At 35.0% G+C, this 27,240-nt stretch overlaps 12 protein-coding genes across 12 annotated transcripts; 7 read left to right on the top strand and 5 right to left on the bottom strand. All coding sequences in view use genetic code 12, as the record gives it.

The window, feature by feature from the left end:
* Positions 1 to 5,313: 5,313 nt before the first annotated feature.
* On the bottom strand, positions 5,314 to 7,218 carry KCH1 (Kch1p; the record flags this gene model as incomplete). The annotated part of the gene is made up of 1 exon (XM_002550742.1): positions 5,314 to 7,218. One exon carries the CDS (start codon positions 7,216 to 7,218, stop codon positions 5,314 to 5,316), a length of 1,905 nt encoding a protein of 634 aa, XP_002550788.1.
* A 1,167-nt stretch (positions 7,219 to 8,385) lies between these two features.
* RNH35 (ribonuclease H2 catalytic subunit) lies at positions 8,386 to 9,456 on the top strand (the record flags this gene model as incomplete). The annotated part of the gene is made up of 1 exon (XM_002550741.1): positions 8,386 to 9,456. One exon carries the CDS (start codon positions 8,386 to 8,388, stop codon positions 9,454 to 9,456), a length of 1,071 nt encoding a protein of 356 aa, XP_002550787.1.
* Positions 9,457 to 9,958: 502 nt separating this feature from the next.
* Positions 9,959 to 11,371, top strand: LAT1 (dihydrolipoyllysine-residue acetyltransferase; the record flags this gene model as incomplete). Its single annotated transcript, XM_002550740.1, has 1 exon — positions 9,959 to 11,371. One exon carries the CDS (start codon positions 9,959 to 9,961, stop codon positions 11,369 to 11,371), a length of 1,413 nt encoding a protein of 470 aa, XP_002550786.1.
* Positions 11,372 to 11,770: 399 nt separating this feature from the next.
* CTRG_05083 (transcription factor TFIIIC subunit) lies at positions 11,771 to 12,694 on the top strand (the record flags this gene model as incomplete). Its single annotated transcript, XM_002550739.1, has 1 exon — positions 11,771 to 12,694. The coding sequence occupies one exon, from the start codon at positions 11,771 to 11,773 to the stop codon at positions 12,692 to 12,694; it is 924 nt and encodes a 307-aa protein (XP_002550785.1).
* A 793-nt stretch (positions 12,695 to 13,487) lies between these two features.
* On the bottom strand, positions 13,488 to 14,531 carry CTRG_05082 (uncharacterized protein; the record flags this gene model as incomplete). Its single annotated transcript, XM_002550738.1, has 1 exon — positions 13,488 to 14,531. One exon carries the CDS (start codon positions 14,529 to 14,531, stop codon positions 13,488 to 13,490), a length of 1,044 nt encoding a protein of 347 aa, XP_002550784.1.
* Positions 14,532 to 14,584: 53 nt separating this feature from the next.
* CTRG_05081 (uncharacterized protein) lies at positions 14,585 to 15,943 on the bottom strand (the record flags this gene model as incomplete). The annotated part of the gene is made up of 1 exon (XM_002550737.1): positions 14,585 to 15,943. One exon carries the CDS (start codon positions 15,941 to 15,943, stop codon positions 14,585 to 14,587), a length of 1,359 nt encoding a protein of 452 aa, XP_002550783.1.
* Positions 15,944 to 18,608: 2,665 nt separating this feature from the next.
* Positions 18,609 to 19,148, bottom strand: CTRG_05080 (uncharacterized protein; the record flags this gene model as incomplete). The annotated part of the gene is made up of 1 exon (XM_002550736.1): positions 18,609 to 19,148. The coding sequence occupies one exon, from the start codon at positions 19,146 to 19,148 to the stop codon at positions 18,609 to 18,611; it is 540 nt and encodes a 179-aa protein (XP_002550782.1).
* Positions 19,149 to 22,567: 3,419 nt separating this feature from the next.
* Positions 22,568 to 22,948, top strand: CTRG_05079 (uncharacterized protein; the record flags this gene model as incomplete). The annotated part of the gene is made up of 1 exon (XM_002550735.1): positions 22,568 to 22,948. The coding sequence occupies one exon, from the start codon at positions 22,568 to 22,570 to the stop codon at positions 22,946 to 22,948; it is 381 nt and encodes a 126-aa protein (XP_002550781.1).
* A 522-nt stretch (positions 22,949 to 23,470) lies between these two features.
* CTRG_05078 (uncharacterized protein) lies at positions 23,471 to 24,055 on the top strand (the record flags this gene model as incomplete). Its single annotated transcript, XM_002550734.1, has 1 exon — positions 23,471 to 24,055. The coding sequence occupies one exon, from the start codon at positions 23,471 to 23,473 to the stop codon at positions 24,053 to 24,055; it is 585 nt and encodes a 194-aa protein (XP_002550780.1).
* A 478-nt stretch (positions 24,056 to 24,533) lies between these two features.
* Positions 24,534 to 25,712, top strand: CTRG_05077 (uncharacterized protein; the record flags this gene model as incomplete). Its single annotated transcript, XM_002550733.1, has 1 exon — positions 24,534 to 25,712. The coding sequence occupies one exon, from the start codon at positions 24,534 to 24,536 to the stop codon at positions 25,710 to 25,712; it is 1,179 nt and encodes a 392-aa protein (XP_002550779.1).
* A 326-nt stretch (positions 25,713 to 26,038) lies between these two features.
* Positions 26,039 to 26,734, top strand: CTRG_05076 (flavin-linked sulfhydryl oxidase; the record flags this gene model as incomplete). The annotated part of the gene is made up of 1 exon (XM_002550732.1): positions 26,039 to 26,734. One exon carries the CDS (start codon positions 26,039 to 26,041, stop codon positions 26,732 to 26,734), a length of 696 nt encoding a protein of 231 aa, XP_002550778.1.
* A 109-nt stretch (positions 26,735 to 26,843) lies between these two features.
* STE18 (Ste18p) lies at positions 26,844 to 27,119 on the bottom strand (the record flags this gene model as incomplete). Its single annotated transcript, XM_002550731.1, has 1 exon — positions 26,844 to 27,119. The coding sequence occupies one exon, from the start codon at positions 27,117 to 27,119 to the stop codon at positions 26,844 to 26,846; it is 276 nt and encodes a 91-aa protein (XP_002550777.1).
* Positions 27,120 to 27,240: the final 121 nt, after the last annotated feature.

The raw sequence follows: 27,240 nt of genomic DNA, 5'->3' as shown, positions 1-27,240 counted from the left end.
ATTTTCCTTTTCCCGAGTTGATGACTTCTCTGCTAGGATTGAAATCTTGGCAAATAATTTAATCATTAAATCATCCATTTTATCCAATTTTGTTTCCAAATCCTTAACCTTAGTGTCTCTTTCTCTGAAGGCTTGTAATAATTTCTCCATTTGATTCAAGGTAGCTTCCTCCTGATTTTGGTTTGTTTCTTCGATCAATCTGGTGTCGTCATCCAATTGATCTTCATCATAAGTTCTTCTGTAATGGTTAAATCCTGACATCTTAATTTTAGTAATTGGTTCGAAATTGATTCTGGTGTAGTTTTAATCTCTGAGTAATGTTTTTGACTATAGTCCTAATGAACCCTGACTTCTCGATGAATTACTCGTCCTAAGTCATATTCTCCTATTATATACTTCCAGTTACATTTTTCACCATTTAATAGTAAACTATAGATGAAATATCCGTTTTAGGTAATATTCCACTAATTATAAGTCAACCTGCAGGGAAATTTTCTTCTCAAATAAATTCGACCAATCAAAGGTCTCTTTTTTTTTATCAAATACTTGATCAATTTGTTGTCAAGTCAATCCAAGTGGGAATTTTATCCACAAAACTTGGTCAATTTAAGATCGGCATTCCTTAAAAGGATTCCATGTAAAACAAACGGTCCCGAAGTAATTAAAAGGTTTGCATTCCTCTGTTCTTATTGGTCAGACATCTTGGCTTAAATTATTCCCAAATAATTGATGAATCCAATGTTGAAACTTGATGTAACACCTTACTTCCAAATGACCAATTATCCATAAGCTGTAGTAATTTTATAGAAGTCCTAAGCTCCCAGTCTATTGAGTGATCCAGTAGAAGGTGAAGGAGTTATCTTGTAGTCCCTTGATCCTAAGCCAAGTCTACTCACCTCTCTTCTTAGCTCCAGGTAGTTATAACTTTATCGTATGGCCATACTTGTTAAAACCTGACTAAATACTTCTAGCTCAACTCTCACTGATTACTTTCAGCAGCATCTTGTGTTCCTATGACACCTCAATGTCCTTTATGGAAATGATCTTCGTTTAATTACGATTAGACTTTTTATAATCCCGCATTGCCCATATAGCTTTCTTTGTAGTTATGGTGCTAGTTGTTTGAAATATCCATCAAGATATTCACTAAGTTCGTTCGTTCCTGCTAGGGACCACCAAAATTCCTGTCACACAGTAAAACCCTAAACTGTTAAGTGATCCAAGGAAATGCAACTAACGCAGTTATTAATATAACGTAAGTTGAACAATAATCAGCGGTGGCAAAAGGGTTTCTGATAAAGCAAATGATACCAACTACGGGAATGAATGTTACTTTAAGCTAGTTGTTATAATGAACCTTCACTTAAGTTAAGTCTAAATCTAGTAAATCGTATAATCAGATAATTACTCTTAAACGTCGATACTCTATAAAAGTCATATATAAGAATAATCTGTTTTTCTCTTCACTTAAATAGTTTCTCTAACTAATGCTCCTGCATATAGTCATCTCACGTTATTGCCACTAATTTGTCAATTCAACAAATTCCAACTAATTTATCTTAATGTTACTTTAGTTAAATAACCACCATAATTCATAACTTGTCGAGTTCTAACAATTTAGGATTGTTCGACTCGTTGTCACAGATTTGTAACAAACACAATAACTTTACGTCAAGTGCAGTTACCCTGTGACATATGGTCAGTTCACCCTCCCTTTTTGTGTTTGATACCTGCGTCTGTGTCTGTGTTTCAATCCCACACCCTTAGAAAAAACTTTTGCAACAGCCGAAAATACAGGAGCAAATTACCCGACAAAGTGTAGGGAACCACCACAAGAAAGTACCCAAAATTTGATTTCAAGCAAGAGATTGGTGAAGGAAAATGATGCAGTATAAATAGCTACTTCTAATTGCTGAGCTGGCATTTGGTATTGTTGGTCTCCACTAAGAGGTTCTTGTGTGTTGCAATTGACACTAACACACATATGAGTACTCCAACTAGACAGCACACAACATTTTACAACACCATAATAGAGACACACACGTCCATTGTGTCTCCTTTTGTCCTCCAGCAACCGTAACCAGGTGCTAATCTGTAATTGGTTCATTTAGAGGAAATTCCGCGATGGTCGTGCAAAGTGGTGAATTTGTGTTTTGGTAGCACCACTAAGTTGTCTACTGCTAACAGTACAGGACCACAGATGCCTGGAGACAACGTGAAATGATAATGGAAACGTATACGCTGAACTTAGTGTGAGTTAATTTTGCTACGTGTTACATTGTAGTTACTAGATATGTGTGTGTTCTATTTGTTGTGTATTTTCTGTATAAATTTGCAGCAAAACACCATCAAAATTTCCCATCAGTTTATATTTTGAAAATTAGTGTACTTGCAAATTACGTTCATATAATACGAACTGAAGTGAGGAATAGAGTATAGAAACAGTGTGAGATACGATCATACCATAAATAGAACCAGCATACCAGAAAACACGTCAACTAGCTGGATAACAAATAAATTTACTAGTGCATATCAAAGTGTTTCGCAGTGTAACAAAAAAAATGAACAACAAGCATAACAAATATCGAGCATAACAAATAAATGCCATATCAAATAAATCAGCATACCAAATATCGGGCATAACAAACACACAGCATAACAAATATAGAGCATGACAAACAAATGACATATCAAATAAATAGCATAACAAACAAATGACATATCAAATAAATAACATAACAAATAAATGTCATATCAAATAATATACATAACAAATAAACAACATATCAAAATAGTCAACGTATCAAAATAATTAGCGTATCAAATAATCAGCATATCAAATAATCAGCATATCGAAATAACTAGCATATCGAAATAGCTAGCATATCGAAATAATCAGCATAACAAAAACACCTTTGCTATGCCAGGAGTTTGATATGATAGAACACAAAGATCTTTTTGTTATGCAGCTGCCCCACTCTTTTTTTGTTATTCCAGTAGTTGAGCGCTTTTATGTTATTCTTCGTTAATGATATGCTCCTCCTTGAAGGGGAAGCCAGGCTTTGTGATCTATATGTAAGACCCTTTCTAACGATATGACCCGATACTTTCGCACTTCCGGGTCAGCAGTGTTCCGATATCCTACGTAATAACTCTCATATTTGAATAACAGCATTCTAAGTCTTATTCAGTCTCCATATGACTATACAAATATCTTTGCTGTGTTTGGCACTAGTTTCCACACATACAATTAGTTGTAGAATTTTGCGACACGGAAAAAGAGCGACTGTCGTGCGACTTTCTGATATCTCCGTTTTTACTTTTACTTTTCCTTTTCCGCAATGTCGCGTGGTAGCTAAAATGTGTGTTCCGACATTACTTGAGTGTCAAACTTTTTCTGTCAAAAATGTCTGATATCGGATAAACCTTAAAATGTCGCCTGTCATATGTGTCGCATGGGTACACATGTCGTAGGTAACAGCGACACGAGATACGCGACATGATAGATGCGACATGGTACATCCGACATGATATGCGCGACATGATAGATGCGACACGCAGCATTCAACTTGCGACAAAGGGTGCAAACGACATTTCATAGTGGAATAGACACCAACAATGACAATACCCAAGTTACTTGCAAAGACCATGAGATGACACTGATAGTGATCTATTTTGGTGTATGATGCTCTTAAGAACGTTAGTTGTGCCATTACCACCAATATAGTGAATTAAAGTTTGATATAATGTATGAAGAAACACTGGCATTGTACGTTGCATGTGTGTTGGTAGAATAGCAGAACGTGTGTTATCAAAAGGGCAGCCGATATACTAGGATCACACAATGGATAGCTGTATATACGTCTGCTTTATCATATGGTATTGTATGTAAACTTATACAGAAATAGATTTGGTAATTATTATGTCTAGTACTAATCACAGAGTCGTTGCTACAGCTTCTGTAGCTGCTACAACTGTTGCTATCACAGGTTATGACAACTCCATTAGTATTATAGGTTGTGGATCTTGAAAGTAGCTAATAAAGTACACCAATGGTATGTTTAATGTGTGGAATATTTGTCTTTATTTCACGCTTTAGTCCTGGTATCCTATCTATTAGTCTACATGTTGGCTATAGTCAATCTATTACCCTACTATCCATCAATTGAAGCCGTGGATGACTTGATAATGCATTGATAATTAAAGGGAAATTGACACCTTGAATTCATGATCTTACCAAACATATATGACTGCCTGGTCAGTCAGATTGAGGAGCGGTACTCCTACAATGATTTGGCAATTACCAGGCTATCAAGTGGACACCTCTGTCAAACATTGACTTACTCCCCATGCTAAGCACTTCCGACCGTCGACACATAGTTCCGGTCATACCCCAAGTCCCTTGATGATTGAACTTTAGGAAAGCTTGCAACAAGATGACGCATTCAGGGTCGGTGAATCACAAAACTCTAGATACAATCACCGGGCATATCATATATGATCCAGCCCAGCATAACATACAGGGTTCAGTGGGCATACCATAAAATGTTGGAAGAAGCATAACAAATAAAATTCAGCAGAGCATAACAAAAAACATTCGAAGAGGCATATCAAATTAGTTTCGGCCGAGCATAACAAATAGGGACCACCAAGCATAACAAATAGGGTCCACTGAGCATATCAAATAGGGACCACCAAGCATACCAAAAATATATTCACCCGAGCATATCAAATTAGCTTTACCCGAGCATACCAAATAAACATTGAGCCGAGCATAGCAAACTAATAAAGACCGAGCATAACAAACTAATTTCGGCCGAGCATATCAAATTGGTTTCACCCGAGCATATCAAACAGATTTGGGCCGAGCATAACAAGTAAACAGGTCCGAAGCATAACATAAAACTCATGAAGAAGCATACCAAACAAGACGTTGGCATACCAAAGAATAATGTATGGGGCATACCAAAAGAAAAGCTTAGTCAAAAATGACACAAAACCAATCACCACGTGACTCCATGGGCAAACCGAAACTGAGATCCGGAAACTTGTAAAGAGGGCTCTATGGCATAGTTGCCATACAGCAGACTCCCTCATCTGTTAAAGCGATCCAAAGAGATGCGAATATTTTGTTTTTTTTCCGTTTACTAATAATAGTTTCTCTGGCTGATGTCCCGGCTTGTAGTTAACACATTGAGAACAAACGAAACACATTTAAGACTTTTGCAGTCGAACCATGTTCCAGGTTATGTTACTAAAGAGTCAGCTTCTTTGAATTAAGTCATTCTACATTTGAAAGTCTATACAGTCTATTTAGTCACTACTGAAATACTTTGACACCCCACGTACCGGATATGGTGTATCTTCATTATTAGTATTTCTAAAACTGATATCGTCTAATAGTTCATCAAAGACACCATCGTTGACAGGGTACACTTCAGATCTAGACGCTACAACTTCTTTGGAGCCGTCTTTGTTTTGTTCCTCTGGAATGGAATCGTTGTCCCGATACGTCATCTGATTGGAGAAACCTGCTGATTCGACTAATGGCGTGGAAAGCTCCTCGGTAGAGTTCATGAAGGGGTTAACCAACTGGGAATTCCCGAGCTTCCAAGACAGAACTTGGTCACTTTGTGAAGCTAATTCATTGCCCTGTTGTGTAAGACTATAATCAGATTTCTGGTACTCTTGCATGTAGGTCTTTTCTAGTGGTTGAATTGGGTACAGTTCAAGAACTGTTTTTCCATCTTCCTCATCCGCATGTTCAAACCCTTCTTCCATATTCATGTTGTCAAGTATCAACGGAGGTGGCTGCTTTCTTTTTGGATGATATTCTAGATTATCTGTAAATGATCTCTCAGGCAACTTTCCAATATTGTTCTTGGAGGTAGTCTCCTGGTATGGCAAACTGTTGGATCTAATATTGTTATGTCGAGGAGCAGATGGAGTAACCGAACTTTGGCTCTCAATGGATTTCAATCTAGGTTTATAATTTGCAAAGTCTTGTTGGTAGGTGCGTTCAACCTTGTTTGCATGGGTATCCACATTTGAATATGTCAAATTTTGACCGTTATATCTATCTCTCAATTCACTCAACCTCTTGCTTGCGATGTTTGGCTGGTCGTTGATAGGAGAGTACACATGTTCCTCCTTTTGGTTACCATATTGAACCCCCAAGTCATGTGTCGAATCAGACCTGTTCTTCATATTACCCAACGGGATAATGGATTCCTTTGTAGAGTAGTCTTGAGTAGTGGTTCGGTAAAAGGTTTTCGAGTAGTCGTTGTAATTTGGAGGATTTTCTCCCAACACCGGCAATTTGGCAATTCTCTCTTCTGATAGAATACCTTGTTCCAACAACACTGTCTTCGATTTATGGTTCAAACGGACAGCATTCTCAATGTGATCATTCACTATGCTACAACAGTAGTCCTTGAATGAATTGTAGTTGTCCTTTTTCAATTGAACTTTCAATGGAACATAGCAGATCATGCCAAACAAAAATCGAAAGAAAAAGATGGCATAGATGAACACCGACAAGCACATGAAGCTAAGAATAATAGACAAGTACAAGTTGGTCTTTGCGATGTCTTCAATGTTCTGGAGAATGTTATTGTTCAACTCACCACCAGTGGCATAGTATCGTAGCGTCAAAACATTGATGACTTGACGCGGAGTATCAGCAACAAGTATCTGGAGAGCGTTGTCCAACTCGTAGTAAGTTAGAAAGCAGCACCAATCAAAAAAGCTTCCTTCGTTGATGTTGTTCAACAAGCAAAAGTAATCATAGCTCCTGATAGAATACACCTTCTTGGCAATGGAATTCAAATAGACCAATGCTATGTTCTTCGTCCTCAAGATATGAATCGCCCACATCCAATGGTAGAATAACAACACAAACTGAAATATTATACAGCCGGTGAAGATCCATTTGGCAATGGCGTATGCATAGGGTTTGTAGTCATCTGTGGCCCATTTGTGGAAGACTAAGATGTTTAGACAGGAATATACATCAGTGGCCAACAATGCAAACGACAAGAAAACCAATGTCCACATGTAAAAATACCAGAAGAGCGTGGAGCAGTTATAGTTTCTGAAGTTGTTGACCTTGATAACATCAAAAGTGGATACATCCAACTGGTACTTCTGGATCTCCTTTTCCGTATTAAAGTGTTCTTTCCTCGTTGTAGATAGGTGACTATATCGTTTGTTACTCATTATCAGTATGTGTATATAGTTATATATATAGTAAAGAACTAGCTATTGGCTTGTATGGATGTCCTGTCTCCACGAACTCTGGTGATCTTCTTCTAGTATTCAAAAGAGTGTGTCTTTGATTTGAAGTTTTTGCGGTGCCGTGTCTGCAGATTTAAAGTTTGCTGAAAGGGAGGAGGAAAAAAAAGTTAAAAAAAAAAAACAAACAAGAAACAGAATACGATGTGAGATTTCTTACAATTTAGCAAAACAAAAAACATTGGGGTTGCATCATTATTTCTATGAAATAGTATGAAAGGTGTAATTTTATTTGGATATACAAACTTACGTAATGATGCACAGATTAAGTAAGCAACCGTGATGTCAAATAGGAAGTAGTCAGTGTGTAATTGCTACTATTCTATTAAATACATTGGGTTTATTTTCAGTTGTTAAAAATAGATTTGGTGCTGAAGATTTACGAAGAATCTCGAATGCACAATCATTGTGGACGAATGCAAATGTTACCAACAACAAAACAAAGGAATGACAGTAACACCACCTCAAGCAATTTCAAATTGCTTCCTATAAAGGATATATGTTACTGTTTTCAACTTACATGTTAGCCCTAATAGCAGAGTTTCCAACATTAATTAGACGATACGGAACTTTGCACAACGGAAAAGCTTATTTTTTTTTTTAATTCGTTAGAGATTGAGAATTTTGTATTAGATGAAACTCAACTGAAACACATAAAATAAACTTGTTTCTTACAAAGTAAAACAACAAGGCATCCAATTATCTGGTATCTATTATAGGTACCATAATTTTCTAGGCCTGTAGATAGGAAAACTTGTGTTTTTACTTGTAGCTGTCTGTCAAAGCTAGTGCCAAAAAAATCCCAATTCTTGAGAAACACATTAGCAGAAATATATACAGTTCTATTCAGCACTTTTTTAATACAACAGGGTTTTCAGGTCACCAGGTTTGATCCCATACTAATAGGTTCTACTTGATTCTTATTTGCGTTAGAAGAATCAGGCACAAAATGGATCATAATTACGCGTCAAATCGTCGAGTGATTACATAAGCCAAACGCGCGCCGTTTTTTTGGCGACTAAAAAAAAAAGAAAATCTTTTTTTAGTTAATAAACATTGGGTTCACTATTCTTTCAGAAGGATCATACTTAGATGTCAACAGTCGATACAGTTACAACTACTTCAAGTGTATTGAAGAGAAAAATAGAAGAGGTAGACCCAGAATTGGATGAAGAGTCAGAGGAGCTAATCTCATCCAATAAACGGTCCAGAGATACATGGGCCCCAGTTTCAGTCACTACAATTAACGATCCCTTCAAATTCATCACCTCGACCTATATTTCAGAAGTACCAGAAAGTATTGTTGCCAATGACTCTGAACCTATTGTACTTGGTGTTGACGAAGCTGGCAGAGGGCCAGTGTTGGGTCCAATGGTGTATGGTGTTGCGTACGCTTTGGAGTCTTTTCTGGACGGATTACAAAAGAAGTATGGCTTTGCAGATTCAAAAGTACTCACTGAATCCAAAAGAGAAGAACTATTTCGACTTATTGAAGAAAGCTCAGACAATGAAAAGGGGTTGAGCAAGGTTATTGGCTGGGCGACGACATCAATGACAGCTCGAGACATTTCTAGTGGCATGCTACAATCTTCCGGCAAGGGAGCCTACAACTTGAATAGTCAGGCTCACGATGTCACAATTAACTTAATTAAACAGGTTTTGAAAAAGGGTGTTAAAATTTCAAAGATATTTGTCGACACAGTCGGCCCACCAGCAACGTACCAAGCTAAATTGAAAGGTATATTTCCAGATATTGAGATCACTGTTGCGAAGAAAGCAGATAGTATTTATCCGATAGTTAGTGCAGCTTCTGTGGTGGCTAAAGTGACAAGAGACAAAAATATTGCTTATTACAATAATCATCTTGATATTCTCAAGGGTCACAAGTTGGGTTCTGGATACCCAAGCGACCCAAACACTAAGACATGGCTAAATTCAAATGTTGATAGCATTTTTGGGTGGTGTTTTGGGTTTGCAAGGTTCTCATGGGCCACAGCCAAAGACGCATTGATCAATAACGGAGCTGCTACAGTCGTTTACGCTGATGATGTTAAAAAGGACAGTGGTTATAAGGATGTATCCTCCATGATTGCAAATAGAAAAGGCGATGAAAGTCGATTATCCAAAAAATACTTCAATAGTGACAACATAGATTTAATATAGATAGTAATATAAAATCTGAAGTCTGTGTGAAGACCTTACTGTTTTTGGAATAATCCCATGATCGCTAGACAACACTATGACTTATTCCAACAATGTACTTCAAGATTTGATTTATTGTACAATGTGGTTCTTTTTTTTTTTTGCATGTTGGGTAGTGTGTAAATTTCAATTTACGGAGATGTACAGCCGAAAACACACGCTTACCAGAAGCGATACATTGCGGACAAGATCAATCCATCAGAACGAAGAGGGAAGAACAAAACCTAGAAAAAAATTCTTTTTCTAAAAAAAAAATTCACCAAAACCCAAAAAAAAACCCACCAATACACCTTGGAAATCTTTTGGATTCGTTTTATTTTTTTTTTGTTTGAAAATTTTAATCAATTGGAATTCTCTTTAGTTAATTTGCTGTTCCTGTTCTGTTTTCGAAATATATTTTAAAAACGGACTGAATTATAAAATAAAGAATCCATTTCTTATCTATTCCACGCTTCAATTTCCAATGTCTGCTTTATTTACAGTTTCTAGATCAGTAATGGCAACCCGTGCCATTGCTCCAAAAGTTAACACTTCTTCATTTTTGAACTTAGCTAGATTGTATTCTTCTGGTAAGTTTCCACCACACACTGTCATCCACATGCCAGCCTTGTCCCCAACCATGACACAAGGTAATATTCAATCTTGGGCTAAAAAGGTTGGTGATGAATTAGCCCCAGGTGAACCAATTGCCGAAATCGAAACCGATAAAGCCTCTATGGATTTTGAATTCCAAGAAGAAGGTTATTTGGCTAAAATCTTGATGGATGCTGGTTCTAAAGAAGTTCCAGTTGGTCAACCAATTGCTGTCTATGTTGAAGATGCCAGCGAAGTTTCTGCATTTGAAAACTTTACTGCTGCTGATGCCGGTGAAGCTCCACAAGGTGCTGCTCCAGCTGAAAGCGAAGCTCCAAAAAAAGAAGAAGAATCTAAATCAGCCAAAGAATCACCAGCTGCTGCTTCCACATCAAGCTCAGCTGCCTCAAAACAAGCCCCAACTGATAGAATTTTTGCCTCTCCATTGGCTAAGACCATTGCTTTGGAAAAGGGTATTTCTTTGAAGGGTGTTAAAGGTTCAGGTCCACACGGAAGAATTACTGCTAAGGACATTGAAGGTCTCGAATCTAAGCCTGCTGCTGCTGCTACCACCCCAGCTGCTGCTCCAGCTCCAGGTGCTACATACGAAGACATTCCAATCACCTCTATGAGAAAGACCATTGCCAGCAGATTGTTGCAATCCACTCAACAATCTCCATCTTACATCATCCAATCCCAAATTTCTGTTTCTAAATTATTGAAATTGCGTGCTTCCTTAAACTCCACTGCTGAAGATAGATACAAATTGTCCATCAACGATTTGTTGATCAAGGCTATTGCCAGAACCTGTGTTAGAGTTCCAGAAGTTAACTCTGCTTGGTTGGGCGAACAAGGTGTTATCAGACAATATAAGAATGTTGATGTTTCTGTAGCTGTTGCCACACCAACTGGTTTAATTACACCAATTGTTTTCAATGCTGAATCTAAAGGTTTGGCTGATATTTCAAACCAAGTTAAGGACTTGGGTAAGAGAGCCAAGATCGGAAAATTGGCTCCAGAAGAATTCCAAGGTGGTACCATTTGTATTTCCAACTTGGGTATGAACAATGCTGTTACAGCCTTCACTTCAATTATTAACCCACCACAATCTGCCATTCTTGCTATTGGTACTACTGAAAAGAAAGCTGTTCCAAGTGAAGTCAATGAACAAGGATTCGTTTTCGACGATGTCATTACTATTACTGGTACCTTTGATCACAGAGTTATCGATGGTGCTTTGGGTGGTGAATGGATGAAGGAATTGAAGAGAATTGTTGAAAACCCATTGGAATTGTTGATCTAATTGAAAGAATAGTTGCGAAACAAAATCATGTATACTTATCTATATAACTTAAATATATAAAAACAAAAAGGTCAACAGGGAGGAATACTCTAAATAATGCGTATAATCTCGGAATTTTATGAATAATCATTATTGTAATTCAGTATCCATATTTTAATAGATTAATGAATCAATGTAGTAGTTGACAAAGATTGCGTGTTGTGACAAACGATGCAACACGTTGTTTGACGTACAATCTGGTGAGTAACTTCAGAAGAAAAAAAAAAAAAGGGAAAAAGGAAGACACCAGACCCATACATTGACACTGCGACGAAGTAAAAAAAAAAAAAAAGAAAAAAAAAATTCAATTGTTTACTGTACTTGACTCTTTTTGAAATCATAGCCACCTACACTAAAATAATGACAATAGAAACTATTTATATCGCTAGACATGGGTACAGATCAAACTGGTTACCTCCACCTCATCCTGAACCATTAACTGGAATTGATAGTGACCCTCCATTAGCTGCACATGGTGTTGAACAAGCAAAACAATTAGGTGCTTATCTTGAATCTTTACCAAGCAATGAAAAACCACAATTCATTATTGCTTCACCCTTTTATCGTTGTATAGAAACAGCTAAACCAGTTTCAGAGAAATTGGATGTGAAAATTGCCATTGATCGAGGAGTAGGGGAATGGTTTCGTAAAAATAGACCAACCAAACCAATTCCAGCTGATTATAAACAATTGAATGAGTTCTTTGGTACTGTTTTAATTGACGAGGATAAATGGCCAAGAGATAATTTGAATGTTATACCAAATGTTGATGGGGAAACAGAGGAAGAAATTTTCGAAAGAAGTCAAGAATTCTGGAAGCGTTTCATACCAACTTTTGAAGAAAGATATCCTGAAATTGATACGATATTGATTGTTACTCATGCTGCAACTAAGATTGCTTTAGCCTCAGCCCTTTTAGGATTGAGCTCAGTATTTGATTATATTGATGACAAACAGACTTTGATACGTGCTGGTTCTTGTTCTTTATCAAAATTCATTAAAAGCAACAATGATGATAGTAATAAATGGAAGATTGTTATGAATGGTAACTGTGAGTTCTTAACTAAGGGAGAAGAGATGAACTGGGACTTCCGACAAGGTGTTGAAGCTGGTTCAGCAGAAGACATAGCAAGAAGAAAAGCAATAGATCAAGCATTGGCAGAACAACAACAACAACAACAACAAAAACAAGCCAAAGAGAATGCACCAATTACTGACTTGGCCACTGGATCAGAAGTTGATGGAAATGAAGAGGAATTTGAAGTACGTAAGAGCATTATCTGATATATTAACAAAGACTTAAATAGAAAATTGCCGAGACACACGACAAACGAAATATAGATATAGACAGTTATTTTGGTCTTTTTTTTTTCACTATTTTCTTTATTTATTTATATTTTTTTTTATCTTGGTTTCAATGTATTGAATGAGTCCTTCGGCAGTTTGTATTTATTGTTTTACGAAAAAGAATAGTATACTAACATTACTAGACATTTTACGTTACTATAGATTTACCATTGTCAAATATCAAGGCAGATAATGAAGATGATTCACTGTTGAAGCCAGGACAAGCTCCCAAAGCCAAGAATACGGTAATAAAACCGTCTGCACAACTTCAATTTACTGATTTGAAGGAAACTCATCCATTGGTCAAGATATCAAATAATGTATCTCAGAAATCAGCTACTCATGGAACACAAAGTCGCTCAAGAGTAATCGATAATTCTGTACTTATAGATAGGAGGATTTTCGAAACAAATTGGAATAGACTACAAGGATCAGAGTTGATATTCGATGAAAATGGAAAGTTCATTGGTAGTGTCAAAGAGCATTTAGTTTGTAATAGAAACACCAATTTCACGTTGAAGGAAGAAACTGAAGTTGTTAATACTGAAGAGTTGGAAGATATAGAGAAAGAAAATCAAAGTTCATCACAGCAAGAACACCAACAGTTTAGAACTCAATTTCTAAAAAGATCTATTCTTAAAGCACGGAAAAGAGGAACTGAAACACCATCTAACTAGTTCTTTTATTATCTATAAATACAACAAATGTATAGACACTATTTTATATTTATCTATTTCTTGGAAGTGACTACTCTTTGTATGTGGTCCATGTACAGTTGTAAGCTAACATCATCCGTAAACACATCATTTCGATCTCCAGTTCCGTAAAAATGGTTCACATTAGTTGCATAACTGGTACTTGGATTCAATTTGGCCATCAAAAATCTTGCTTGTGAACCCCCTTCATCACAATCAATAAATCTAGGCAATGGGAATCTATCCATCAACAACAACATGGCTTCCTTTTTCGGGGATTCCAAGAAATCTTTAAAATATTCATATTCAGCTTGTTCGTGATAACCAGCCTTTCTCCATTCAGCAACTTGTGCACCATGATAGATTAATATTTGGAAAAAAGTGTCTAATAACAAGATCTTTGAACTTCCCAAACTCAAAGAGTCCAATAAAACAGGTTCGGGTTCGTCCAATGTCGCTCCAGTTGCTTCATCCACAACTGATCCCCAGGTGTTAATGTCGTATGACAACAAAGTAGGCTGTATCATTAACAATGAATTGGAAGTGTCCTCATGCATGAATATATGTCGAACATAACTGGTTTCATCAGGAGAGCTGTTGAAAACATTGATAAATGGAGAGCGTCGCAAGTGGTAAATGAATTGGGGAAACAAGGAATATGTCTGGGCTAATCTAAATGACTCAAGTATTCCACTAGTGTATACGGCGTATCTCGTGCAAAAATCAATAAGAGTCTGATCCAATTGTTTAACAATTATGGAGTCTTTGGTTACCTTTGTATGACCCGGTTGTAGCTTATTGATTGAGTCACGTGCTACTAAAACAATTGCTGCTTCTTGGTCGAAACCCAATTCTAGATTAATCTGGTCAGAATCAGCAATGATATTCACGGCAATCGTTGTAACTCTCAATCTCATTTCGCCTGAAGGATGTTGATAATGAAAAAGGAATTGAATGGTTGTCATTGTGTTTAAACTGTCCTGTTTCTCAAAGTATAAAGCATACGTTGAGTGTGGATTCACATTGCACAACTTCCAACAGTTAGTTTTACCTTCACCAGTTATATTGCTACTGATCATTCGTTCATTTGCAGGTGTTGTTTTATTAAAGGGCAAAGGAGTTGCGTTCCCAATCAAGCCTTCAATTTTAAATCAACACCAGTTTTTACCTCTAGAGTAGCATTGAACCCCATATCCAAGTATTCACCAGCATCAGCATTTTGTTCCTCATTGCCTTCAACGCTTTCCAGTTTCTTGAAAAATTTGACAAAACTTTGCTTAAAAATTGCCGTACTAAAGGAATCACTAAGCACTACACTACCTCCTGTTTTGTAGCATACCTCGTCCATTTCGTACAACCCAACTTGATCGTAGCTTCCAATGAAGAAATCACAACTAATACCAAGAGAAACAAGTGTCTTGGTGACTTGTTCGTAAAACAATTTGGCATGTTTGAATAAAGACATGTTGCTTTTGGCTACACTTGAAGTCGAAGGTGCGTGAATTGTGGTGGTTTGTGATTTTATAATATCATGGTGTGATCTTAAAGGTTCCTTCAACAAAGAGTCAACAATCTTACCTGGACCCAAAGTACAAACACCAGCAATAAAAACCATCAAATGGCCACCAGTAGCATGATGCTGACTACCTAAGATTGTCTTCAATAACAAAGATGCAATATTTATTGCTGACCCGGTAGCTCTTTCAGGACGTTGACTGTACTCATTATGAGGAAAGTGATCCACCACCAATGATTCTATAATATTTGTCAATTGATACTCAGCAATAGTGACTGGTTGTAAGAATCGTTTACCAACATTTCCAATCAATTGTTCATATCCACTGTCATTTGAACCCTTTGAATTGGCAACACTTAAACCACTACTGATCAAGCCAAGGGATGATTGCAATTTTTCCAATGTATATTGCTTGTTACCATTGAAAGTATACGACAAATTATCGTTACTACTTAAATCGTGTATCTTCACATGTTTTCCAAAAGAAATGAACCCAACCAAAGCATTTTCTGGTAAAAGACTCAAGGAAAGAGTCAAACTTTCTTTGAGTTGCTGGAATGCCCCTTCAACATCGTCCCCTTCGAAAATAGTATCCACGACATAAAAAAATACTGGAGGTAAAGGAGCAAGTCTCCCAGTTTGATATTCAACAGTGGTGAACTCTTGGTTTAAGTTGAGTGGTAATGCCGGTTGGCCCTGTTCATCCACTAAAGCTGGAAGTTGATTTGTTGTACTACAAACCAGGCACGTCCAAACCCCACTATTGCATTGAACAAAGGGACTTAATACAGCTCTACATGATCGACAGCTGATAATGCTATTCTGGTCCAATAACGGTATTGGCGATTTATCATTCAATGGAGTGTATAATGCCCCCATAGGTATAACGTTTCTCTGGTGTTGCAACTTTGACTTTGGTAACGATGACCAGGAGAGTCTCACACCATCCTTGTCTTCTCTTCCTTCAAAATCCATGTTTTCACAGTAGAGTGTTTGAAGCGAGTTCTATATGGGTACGAATTCTTGTGAATGTTTATCGTAGTAATACCCAAATGTAATTGAAAACAAAGACGAAAAAAAAAAAAAATTTTTTTGGGTTGTTGCATTGGATTCTGATTCGACGCGTTAAAAAAAAACTTACAGAGGGTACAGACAAGCCCTTGACTGCTAAGTGATCCACTGGGAAAGCTACAGGCAATGTCCATAATTCACTGTAAGTTATGTACAAAGCATATTTGATTTCTGTGATGTATTAGTTACAGTACGTAAGACAGTTCTTTCTATCGTTAGTTGTTTACTTTCTCTTCACTGAGGTCGTGTCCATTGCCCCATGATCAGGGGCTCTATGTGTACGCATCCCTGTGCGTGTGTGGGCCAAAACTGTACAATTAAAAACAAGGCATTAAACTGGCTGCTATATGGGACTATGTGAGAACCACTTAGAATGAAAAAAATAATACAGGAAATAGAAAATTATTGGTCCCTGCCATGTACAGTACAGTCGTCAATTGAAAAAGAGCGGTTAGGTAATATGGAGATTTCTTTCTCACTAATGTCAAGAATATTAATCGTCATAGTATGAATTTTTCTTTACTCAGTGTGCAAATAATTTTGACAGTTTAATCCGAAAATTATGCATGAACTGGTGTGTAATACAATTGCAGATACTACATGTATCAAATGAAAATGTAGATTGTTCACATTATGCAAATACTTGATCCAAGAAAAGAAAGAAAGAAAGAAAAAAAAATTGAACAACTTGCTTAACTACCAAGTAAATCAAATTCAGATCTCATTCAAGGAACAAACATGTCATTTGATCTCCCTTTTTTTTGTCAGGTACATGGAATTTTGAAAGGATCAAAACTAGTGAATATTGGATATGATTTCCAACCCTTCATTATAAACAACATAAATGTAATCATAAGAGAAATTGGTAACAAGGTTTTGTGTGAAGCATTATGTTGTGATATTACATGGGTAACAAATGGAGATAACAATAGGTACCCTCCCCCAAAGAATCCCCCCCCTTTGAGAAATACGGCCTGGTTACTTCAAATGCGATAAGCACAATATATTCAATGTGCACTGCGTCTTGTAAAACAGACCAGCATAGAAGCATGTATACGTTCAAGTGTTCTTTTCTACTAATGGAAGGCATTACAGAGCATCAAGTCGGATGACATCTTTTCCTTGTTACGGGGGGGTATTCTTTTGTGAAGGACAATACTACACGTTCATGTTTCTACTGAGGTTGTAGTTGTACATCAACCACGAGGAACTTGACTGAAAGAAAGATAAGAAAAAGGAAAACCTCTTCTCAGGTGACAGACAGTATCATTGTTTAGCTAGTTTAATTTTAGATTTGGCTTGAAAGAATCCTTTTGTTTTGCTTAGTTTTGTTTTCTTAGTATCAACATTTTTTTCATCCATAAAACCTAGACCAATTTTTAACAAAGTTTAAAATTAATAATTATTAAAACAAAAGAATGAAAGGGTTGCTGTTCCTGAACTTTAGAACCACTTTGATTACTTAAAAGGGTTAAATTATCGTATGTCTAATAAAGTTTTAACATAACCTTAGTTGTCAGTCCAATTTAGCATTAATGCAAGTTTGTGTTGCACAAAAAGTGATAGTAAAAAAGAGAAAAAAAAAAGCCCCCCTTTTGATCCACAGAATAAATCAACAAGTCATTGAAAAAAGAAGAAGAAGTGAAAGTTTCAAGAGGTCACACACTCAAAACTCTCCATGATGTGACAAGCACATTGTGATTTTGAACAGGTTGTAAGCCCTATTTGACTTTTGGAAAATTTAACTCCTGCTGTTGTAATTATGGAGTGTTAGAAATGTTTTGGTTTCTTTTTCCTTTCTTTTCTGTTATTATTAGTTCTAGTTTTACATGCACAAATACGCAAAGTTGATTGGGAATTTATTTAGATTATCTGTCGTTCTGTACTTTTCCTGTTAGGCCCTGTGAGAGTAAATGCTAGGTGGGCAATACAACCCAAGGGGTTTTTATTTTTAAGGGAATTTTATTAACTTTTAGTTCAAATTCATATTCATAATCATGGTAATATTATTAATGGAATGTATTATCCTGTACAATACCGTGAAAGGTTAATTCGGCCTATTAACAACCAATAAAGAATATCTAGATACGTAACATTCCATAAACTGTATCGCGTTTGTTAATTGTTTTAATTTTGTTGAGACAAATGGTTCAACCGGGTGATGATCGACGGAGATATCTTGATTTGATTTTTTACACCCATTGTTCAGATTTACCCACTTCTCTATATTGTTATGTGCCCCTTCAATTACCTCCATTGATCACCTCTTTTTCCTTCCTGTCCCCCTTTTTTTGTTGACTAATTATCATTTGACGTGATTTGGCTATATATTTTTTTAGTTGTTTAAAGGGTAGAGACAGAAAATATCCACTTTAATTTCAACTTTGAAATCAGAAACAGTAGCTTATAATTTCTACAATAATACATGATATTTGTTACAAACATATATTATTAATACAAGATGAAAAGCCTAATTAAACTAAATAAATAAATAATAATAATTAAAAACAAAAAAGATCAACTTTTTGGTTTTCATTCATTATTCTTTGCTATTGTATCTATACTTGCTCTATAAATCTAAGCCGGTAGATTCGATTTCATCAAGTTTTGTTTGAAAATAGTAGCCCAGTTTTGGAATTTGAGGGGGGCTTGTGAACTTGTCGTGATTTATTATTCTGTCTTTCGGTGTTTCATAGATGTTGTTTGTGATACTTGTTATGGAATTATCGGAAGTAGACCCGGCCATTGGGGTATAGAATTCATCAAATGATTTTCGAGGTAACTTTATGTCTTTTAATATTTGTAAACTATCTTCAATCAAGTCTTGTAGTTCAAATTTAAGTTCGCAATCCTGCAAGTTGTTTACTTTTGACTCCATAGTAGCTAGTTTGTCCATAAGAACATTGTCCTCACGAGGCAGCACAAGCGAAAGTGTATCACCCTTTTGTCTTTTATGATTAATCGAAGGTGTGGATGGGGTAGGTAAATCATAATGATGCAAATCGTCACTGTCTGTGGAAGTGTACGATCTTTTCTTTGATGTGGAGGTATTCTTTGTTTTCCTTGTATAGGTGAAAGGTGATTGTAATTGTAATTGTAACATTGACATGATTGAATTGAATTGAAAGAAGTGATGATAGATAGATATAGAAGAAACAAGCAAATTATTAAAAAAAGAGGAAATATGGTTGAAAAAAAAAAACAGAAATTAGAATTGGAGAATATTAATCTTATTATATATACTATTGGAGAGATATACATTATTCTCTCTCATCCATAGCATTACCCTGAACTCCCTGATTTGTGTAATTAATTAATTAACTAATTATAATAATAATAATAATATCACACACGTTTGTGTCACTGCTTATGTAATCAGCATTTTAATAGCCCAAGAAAAAAACAACTATCATCATCAAGTTGCACAAACAAAATCAACTGCTTCAATTTTTTTTTTTTCTTTTTTTTTTTTTTTTTTCATCACCAAAAAAGTATATTAACATTCCCCTGGCCAACAATAATCAACAACCCAACAACAACTTTGACTATACAACTCTATTACACAGCAGTAATGACTCAGACCAGACCAAATAACTACTAAACGATGTCTGTATAGAAGAATACACGTCTGTTATCTTTGTATTAACAACTAATTAATTGTTGTAAGGGAACTGTTCCATGTTTCATTTACATGAACTAAAATTTAAATATAGAATTTCAGTGATTAAGTTTCATCTTTGCTTCATTGGATGTGTCCTTTTTCCATCACCACTAAAAGTCTATAAATAATACACATGTTTTAGGATACTTTTTGAAAATTTCAAGATGTGAATCATGAATTCTTCATCGCAATGAGATAATACGCGTATGTGATGAACAAGATGAAATAAGAACAAGAAATGATACACACGTTTAAACTCGCAAAACTGCTTTAGTATTCTTTCTTCATCTTATATGTAGTTGAAGTTAAATTTGAGTATACGTAATACAATATTGATTACGGAATCATTGTAAAGCCCCTCACGTAATAAACAATGATTAATATTAGACAAGGCTCTTGTTCTCCATTTCATTATGTAATGGTGATTTTATCCTTATTGCACTTTCTTCTCTCTCTTTTTTTTTTTGGTCTTTTCATTGATGAAGCATATGTTTGGATTAATGAGAAGCTCAAACCATGCATACAATAAGAAGGTAGCATGAAATAAAGACATTCCCTTTTTTTTTTCCTTGCTTTATTAGGAAATTTATTGCATTCTCTTAGTACATGAAATAGTTGTGGATAGAAGAATTTGCAATTTGTTGAAAAAGTGTACTGCAAAAGAAACTTTTTAGTGTCCCTTTCTTCATTGTAGTTGCTATTGTTCAACCTCCCAGCAAAATAATAAATACTGAGGATCAGAAATGGGTATCCCCTTTTCGTTCATACATAATATCAGCGATATTCAATGCCAAGTCATCTATTAATATCTTACCATGTCACAAACACACATAAGCATCATGATTTATACAGTTGATAAATTTCTAACTATAGAGCGACACGTGATAATAAACGAGTGGAATTATGCATGCATGCACTTTGTTGAAGAAAGGTAAAAAAAGTTTCTTCTGGGATAAATAAGACGCGTTCATGATCAAAAGATTTAACGATTAACATTCTCTTTGGTTGAATACTGCATTATTCATTTACATTACATTACAGTTTAATATTTTTACCTTATTTTTTTTTTGGATTGTAAATCCCCCTTTTTTTGATTCTTTGTAATGTATGCAGTGAATAAGGTGTGGTGGTGGTGGTGGTGGTGGTGGTGTTGTAAGCATTGTTGATTTATATTGCTGATTGTTCTCTAGCCCCACCACCTTCTCATTTTTACGTTCACCCTCATTTCCTTTCCTTTATAGGATTATTAGCCCATGTATGTCTTCCAATTAAAGTTCCAGCATTGTCTCCTTTCATTTAGTTCTATACATATTTTTGAGTTGATTTTTGATGTCTTTGTTTTCTCTGGTGCTCTTGTGGGTAGTGTTGTTGACACAATACTATACAACAAAGGGTTGTTGATTTCACCACAACCACAGAAACTCACTTTCTCTTTAGGTTATTCCCGTTATATCTTTAATTCACTATAATGACATCGGTTACCGCGTTCCATTCAAGGGTAGATTGGGCTTTTTTTCTTTTTGTTCAACAAATACAAATTCAACTATTACGTACTTGTGTTTTCTTTGCTCATTTCTTACGTTGATACTAAAACAATGTTAGATAAGAATTACTAAAATCAGGTCATTTAAACATTCCCCTAGCCGCTTAGTTTTGCTTCCTTTATTTTAGTTGAAGTCGCTTCGATATTTTAGATCAATTAGACTAAAAAAAAAAAAGAAGAAAAATTACGCCAACCTTAACTTGTCGAGCATGCAATTGAACACTAAATAAAGAACAAGAACAAAATTGATAATTAATCTAGGGTTTAGTATCTAACTCGTACCACGTGTTGAAGATTATTCATAACATATGTCGCACATTAATTGAAATTATTTTGGTCACGTATTATGAATTTAACGACACTGAAATCCAAGTAGAAATTTGATAACAGTTCTAGAAACAGGTTTCTTACCCTGAGCTCATATTGATATTCTCTCATGATCGTAGTGTATGCACAGTAAAATGCCCTTCATAAAAACGCGTCAAAATATTTGAAATTTTTTTCACAAGGATTTGTGCCAAAAAAATTGCAAAACTTTACTGCACAAAGAATTAGTTAATTAAATCAAGAAATTGATTATCACAGGAGATATTATGATCATACAAACTATAGCATTAGATACAATAGAACCAGTTTTGCTAGTGTTTTAATTTTGTTTCGTAGATATTCTAGAAAAATCCGCTGTTTCTTCGTGCATGGACCCAAATCGAAATCAAGCACACCATCAACATCACCAGTCGATAATTGACGTTACTAGAACTTAATCTGGATGAATGATATACCTAATTGATATTTAGTGAGCTTGAAGGATGATGTTGTGGTTTCTGATGTTTGTATAATTGCAATTCTGGTGACCAGTTTATCTTTCAGAATGCTAAAAAACTCAAAACAGACATGTGATTGGCTACCAGGCATCAGAATAAAATAGACAACTTGCCCAAAAATACCTCTAGTCGTATCAAAAAAAAAGTAGTTTAATCAATTAGATCTAATTCAAATAACCAGTCAATCCATCCAAATTTCTCGACTCGTGCAGATTTCCCACTTTATTCGGAATGTAGATACAGTTCACATGATCCTCACCCCGATTAGCAAATGACATAGCATTTTATTCAGAATGATTTTGGATGGCTATGAAACTATATCCTTCGTTCATGAAAACGTGAAAGAGGTCACGGTTCTACTCAAAACCATGCCTCTTAGCTAGTTTTGTTACCATGACTGTGAGTCGCCAAGTTGAAACGAGGAAAAAAAAAAATTTATAGCGTCCAATCTTGAAACTGAAACTCAATCACATTTCCTTCACCATTTGAGTTCACGAATAATGACTAGTCTGACAGAATATATGACACCACAGCCTACTACAGTTCAAGATGTATCACTGGTGATTAAAATTAAGGGTCAATTAGTAGATACTCACACTAGATGTAGCCACTATCACACGGATGTTGACGTCATTGCCATTAAGTTCCTATGTTGCCCCACATATTACTATTATCCATGTTTCAAATGCCATCAAGAATCAAATAACCATGAAGCCAAGAGGTATCCTATATCAACTACCAATGAAAAAGCTGTACTATGTGGTAATTGCTATCATGAAATGACGATTCAAGAGTATCTTGATTGTAACTACAGCTGTCCCGCATGTGAACACCCATTTAATCCTGGATGTAGAAACCACTACCAGTTGTATTTTCAGTAATAATATTTAAGATAGACTTGTATGTAATTATGTAATACATTCTGTGATTCAATGGTACACTGAAATTTTTGGACCAGTGTTATGTTAGAACGATCACCCAGAATTCAAAATGTGATGAGCTGCGGCTAACGTAGGATTGATTGAAAGTGACTTGGCATAGCCGGAATTTTGCGACAATCATGACAAACTTTATTGTAAGCAGAAACAGAATAAAAAGACAGAAAGTAAAAGCGAGAAAGAGAGAGAGAGCAAAAAAAAAAAAGGTGAACAAGATCACTTCAATTTAATTCAATTCAATTTAATTCAATTCAATCTGTTCTCTATAAAAACAACCTCGTTGTATTAACAAGAATTTCAATTTTTTTTTAAAAGTGATCATACACATCAGTGAAGAAACAAGTTTAGTATAATTTATTTGTCAGTTTCATTATAACCTATCGACTTCCAATCTTGCTTATCTGTTAAACGCCTTATTGTACTACACTCCTTCATACCAGCACTATTGTTTTATTAAATCAAATCATGTCAACTACAACAACTCCAGAATCACTTTCAATCCCTCTTCCAAAGACCTCAGTAATTATATCTAATTTAAATAAAGATGATTTCATTCAAAATGGAAGCGATACACTGAGCTTACTAATTGCATCAAAGAAGTTATCATTGGCTGATCAGATTAAATTATTGACTTTGTACTATGAAGATGATATGACTGGGAAAATCACCCATTGGTCAAATCTACCATTTCTTGGAAGAATAGTTATTATATTCAAAGAGGAACTGACTGCTGAAAAGGTCTACAATTACCTTTCTGGTGAACTACAAAAACATACAGAGTTGAGTTATGTGAAACCTCATTTACAAGAGAATTTATTAACTAGAAGTAAATCCAATGATAACTTAATAGAGGGAGAACATTTGAATGTTAAAAAGAGTTTAGACAATTTTAAGAGTTTATACTCTAGTAATAATAATGATACAAAGAATGACTTGAAAGATTATAATGAACCTAAACCAGCAAAAGTTGACACCGATTTGTCAGATATTCCTATCGATAAAGATGAATTCCCCTCTTCTCCAACAATTACATTCAATCAATCGTTTTAGTAAGCTTATTGTCATTTTAGGCTATTTAGGTTACGTTTTATTTCAGAATACATATAAATTCGCTTATCTGCTCATTTAGGACTTTACGATTTACTCATTGACTTTTCATATAGAATTATTAGATCGTTCAAATAAATATGGACATGTAGAACGAAATTGAGTAGTATTATTTGACAACCATAATATACTCTAGTCAGGACTGATTTTTGACTTTTTACCCAAATCATTTGAACTAGAGACTACATCCAATGTTACGTTTACTGCTGGTGATGTTGTGCATTGACACACTTACAAGTTTTTGTGAAAGTAGTGTGTACTGGCGAAAAATCAATTTATCACGAGAACGAAACTCGTTGTTCCACCACCAAAGGAGGAAAGAACTTGAGGGAGAGAACGAAAAAAAAAGAAAAAATTCCAACGTTAACTTTTGTTTCGAAACATCTCCAGACCAATACCAACACAGTATCCACCTCCTCCAATGAAAGTTGCCAGTGTATTAAGTTGGTCTTTGTTAACCATACCTACTGCATTTGCGTCACAATCTTCAGAAAAGGAAGCAATTGTATATCCTTTGAGTTATCCAAATGATAAGCAAGTCAATTTGTCCAAGAAAGAATCATTAATTTATATTAATACTTTCTTAAATGCAGACCAATCATCAACTAAATTGAATGACAATGATGATTTAATTGAATTAATCAATGGTTTGTATTCAGGTTCTTCACTGGCACAACGTAGCAAGATTGTCATTTCTGTCAAGGGAGAAGATTTGGATCTTGACAAACCATCTTTTAAATCCCATCACTTGCCACAAAAGAAAGTTGCCAAAGCTATTAATCATTTGGCTGGTGAAAAATTTAGATTAACTCCAGAAATGACTTATGTGACTGATGATAATAACAGTGAAAACTCAATTGTTCAATTTTTCAAATATTTTGACCATAGATTGGATTCTATTTGGAAAAATTTCACTGAACATCATAAACAAGAAATTCAAGGTTACTCTCCTACAAATGATAAGATTTTCATTAATGAATTATCACAATTGATCCATCTTAACAACCGTGAAATTGACAACAGAAATTGTGGTTTATTAGTTGACAATATAAGACACTCTTGCGAGGGTCCATCTGAAGTTTTCTTTATTGAATTATCATCTTTGGTTTCTATCAAGAGAAAAATCGGTAGTGATTCACAAACATTCATTCATTCAAAACAAGTCTTGATCAATTTAATTGAAAAATTGAATGAAAAATATGATGTTTTGGTCATCTCATATCCAAATTCAAAAGATTTACCTCATTTGAATAAGAGAACAATTGAGTTATCTTCCAGATCTTTCCAATACGGAAGTGAAGATGCTTGTGAAGTTGCCACCAACAGTTGTAACTCACATGGTAAATGTAGACAAAATGGTGAATATTGGTCCTGTTTATGTGAACCTTCATTTAATAAAACTACTTCAAAAACTACCACTTGGGTTGGCTATGATTGTTCTAAGAAAGATGTTTCTGTTGAAGCTAATTTGTTCCTTTGGACAACAATTGCATTAGTTGTTTTATTGGTTGGTGGTATTAAATTGATGTTTAGTATTGGCAACCAACCATTACCTGGAGTTTTAGATGCTGCAACTGTTCCAAAGAAAGGTAGCTTGTAAGTGGACTAAATAGGATTTCTAGTTTAGATATATAAAGCAACATAAAAATACAACAACAACAATAACCACACGTCTAAGATCTTTAAATTGTAGGTGAAATGTTTCAATTTCCGTTTTAGGTAGTGGCGTGAATCAGCTAATTTTTAAAACCCCAATCTCAAACAATAACAGCGCAGCCATAGAACCATAAAAAAAAAAATTAAAAAAATCAAAAAATAATAGAAACGACGACAGGGGATTATTTTAAACCCATTTTTTTTTTTTGTTTTGTTTATCACCATAGACTTGTATACGTTTTTCAGATCCTAATATAACCAAAAACTATCATGATATTCATTAGACGATCTGTACTTACTACTGTAACATTACTAGGAATATTAACCGTCATTTATTTAATGACAACTTCCAATTCCACTTCAATTGAACAATCATTATCAAATATTTCCAACCTTTCCAAAGAAGATGTTTTGAAATTCACTAAACAAGATACAAATCCTCCATCAACACCAGATCTTAAAAAAGATGAAATTGTTTCTGAAGACAGTAATGGAGATGAACAACAGGTTGAATTTACTGAAACTCCATTTATGCCTAAAATGGCCAATGAAACTTTGAAAGCTCAACTTGGTAATGCATCTTGGAAATTATTTCATACTATTTTAGCAAGATATCCTGATAAACCAACTGTTCAAGAACGTAATACATTAGAAAATTATATTCAATTGTTTGCTCAAGTATATCCTTGTGGTGATTGTGCTCGTCATTTCCAGAAATTATTAAAGAAATATCCACCTCAAACAAGTTCAAGAAAAACAGCTGCTTTATGGGGATGTCATGTTCATAATATAGTTAACGAGAAGTTACATAAGGATGAATATGACTGTACCACCATCTTGGAAGATTATGATTGTGGATGTGGTGATGATGAAAAGGAAAAGGATTACACTTTAAAAGGAGAAAGTATGGAACATTTAAGACAAATTAAGATTGACGAAAAGAAAGATATTCAAAAAGGTGGATAAAAGTGTTGTATATTCATTTTAGTTCTTGTATTTGATATCAATTTATTATTACAAAAATATACTCGTAATTGTCTAATCGATTGTAAAATTTCCCCTTTCTTTGCAATGACTACATAATTGTGCAACAACCAACCACATCCGAACGTCTATTACCACTATAGTGCTGCTTTAAAGCCTTGTATTTAGCAAATTTATTTTGATCAGGGGGTAAACTCCAATTGTACGGAATTAAATAGTCAGGGGTTTCCTCTACATAATTAATAATTAAGCCACTCGCAGTAGAAGCAGGAATCCTTTCTCTTTGTAATGCCTCCGTCAATCTGTTATTAAACTCTTGAACTCTTTTTAACCGAATAACTTGTATCTGATAATCAATATCACTCATTCTGTTTGGTGGATCTTTTGTGATGTATAATCGTTATATGTAACAAAAATAAAACCATGTTAATTTTTACATCAACGAAACATGCGAGGTTGACTAAAAAAAATAAATAAATAAATAAGGA

Source organism: Candida tropicalis, assembly GCF_000006335.3.
Source record: "Candida tropicalis MYA-3404 genomic scaffold supercont3.7, whole genome shotgun sequence".
Classification (NCBI taxonomy): Eukaryota; Fungi; Ascomycota; class Pichiomycetes; order Serinales; family Debaryomycetaceae; genus Candida; species Candida tropicalis.
The sequence above is the reverse complement of the archived record's forward strand: the minus strand, read 5'-3'. Positions and strand labels throughout refer to the sequence as shown.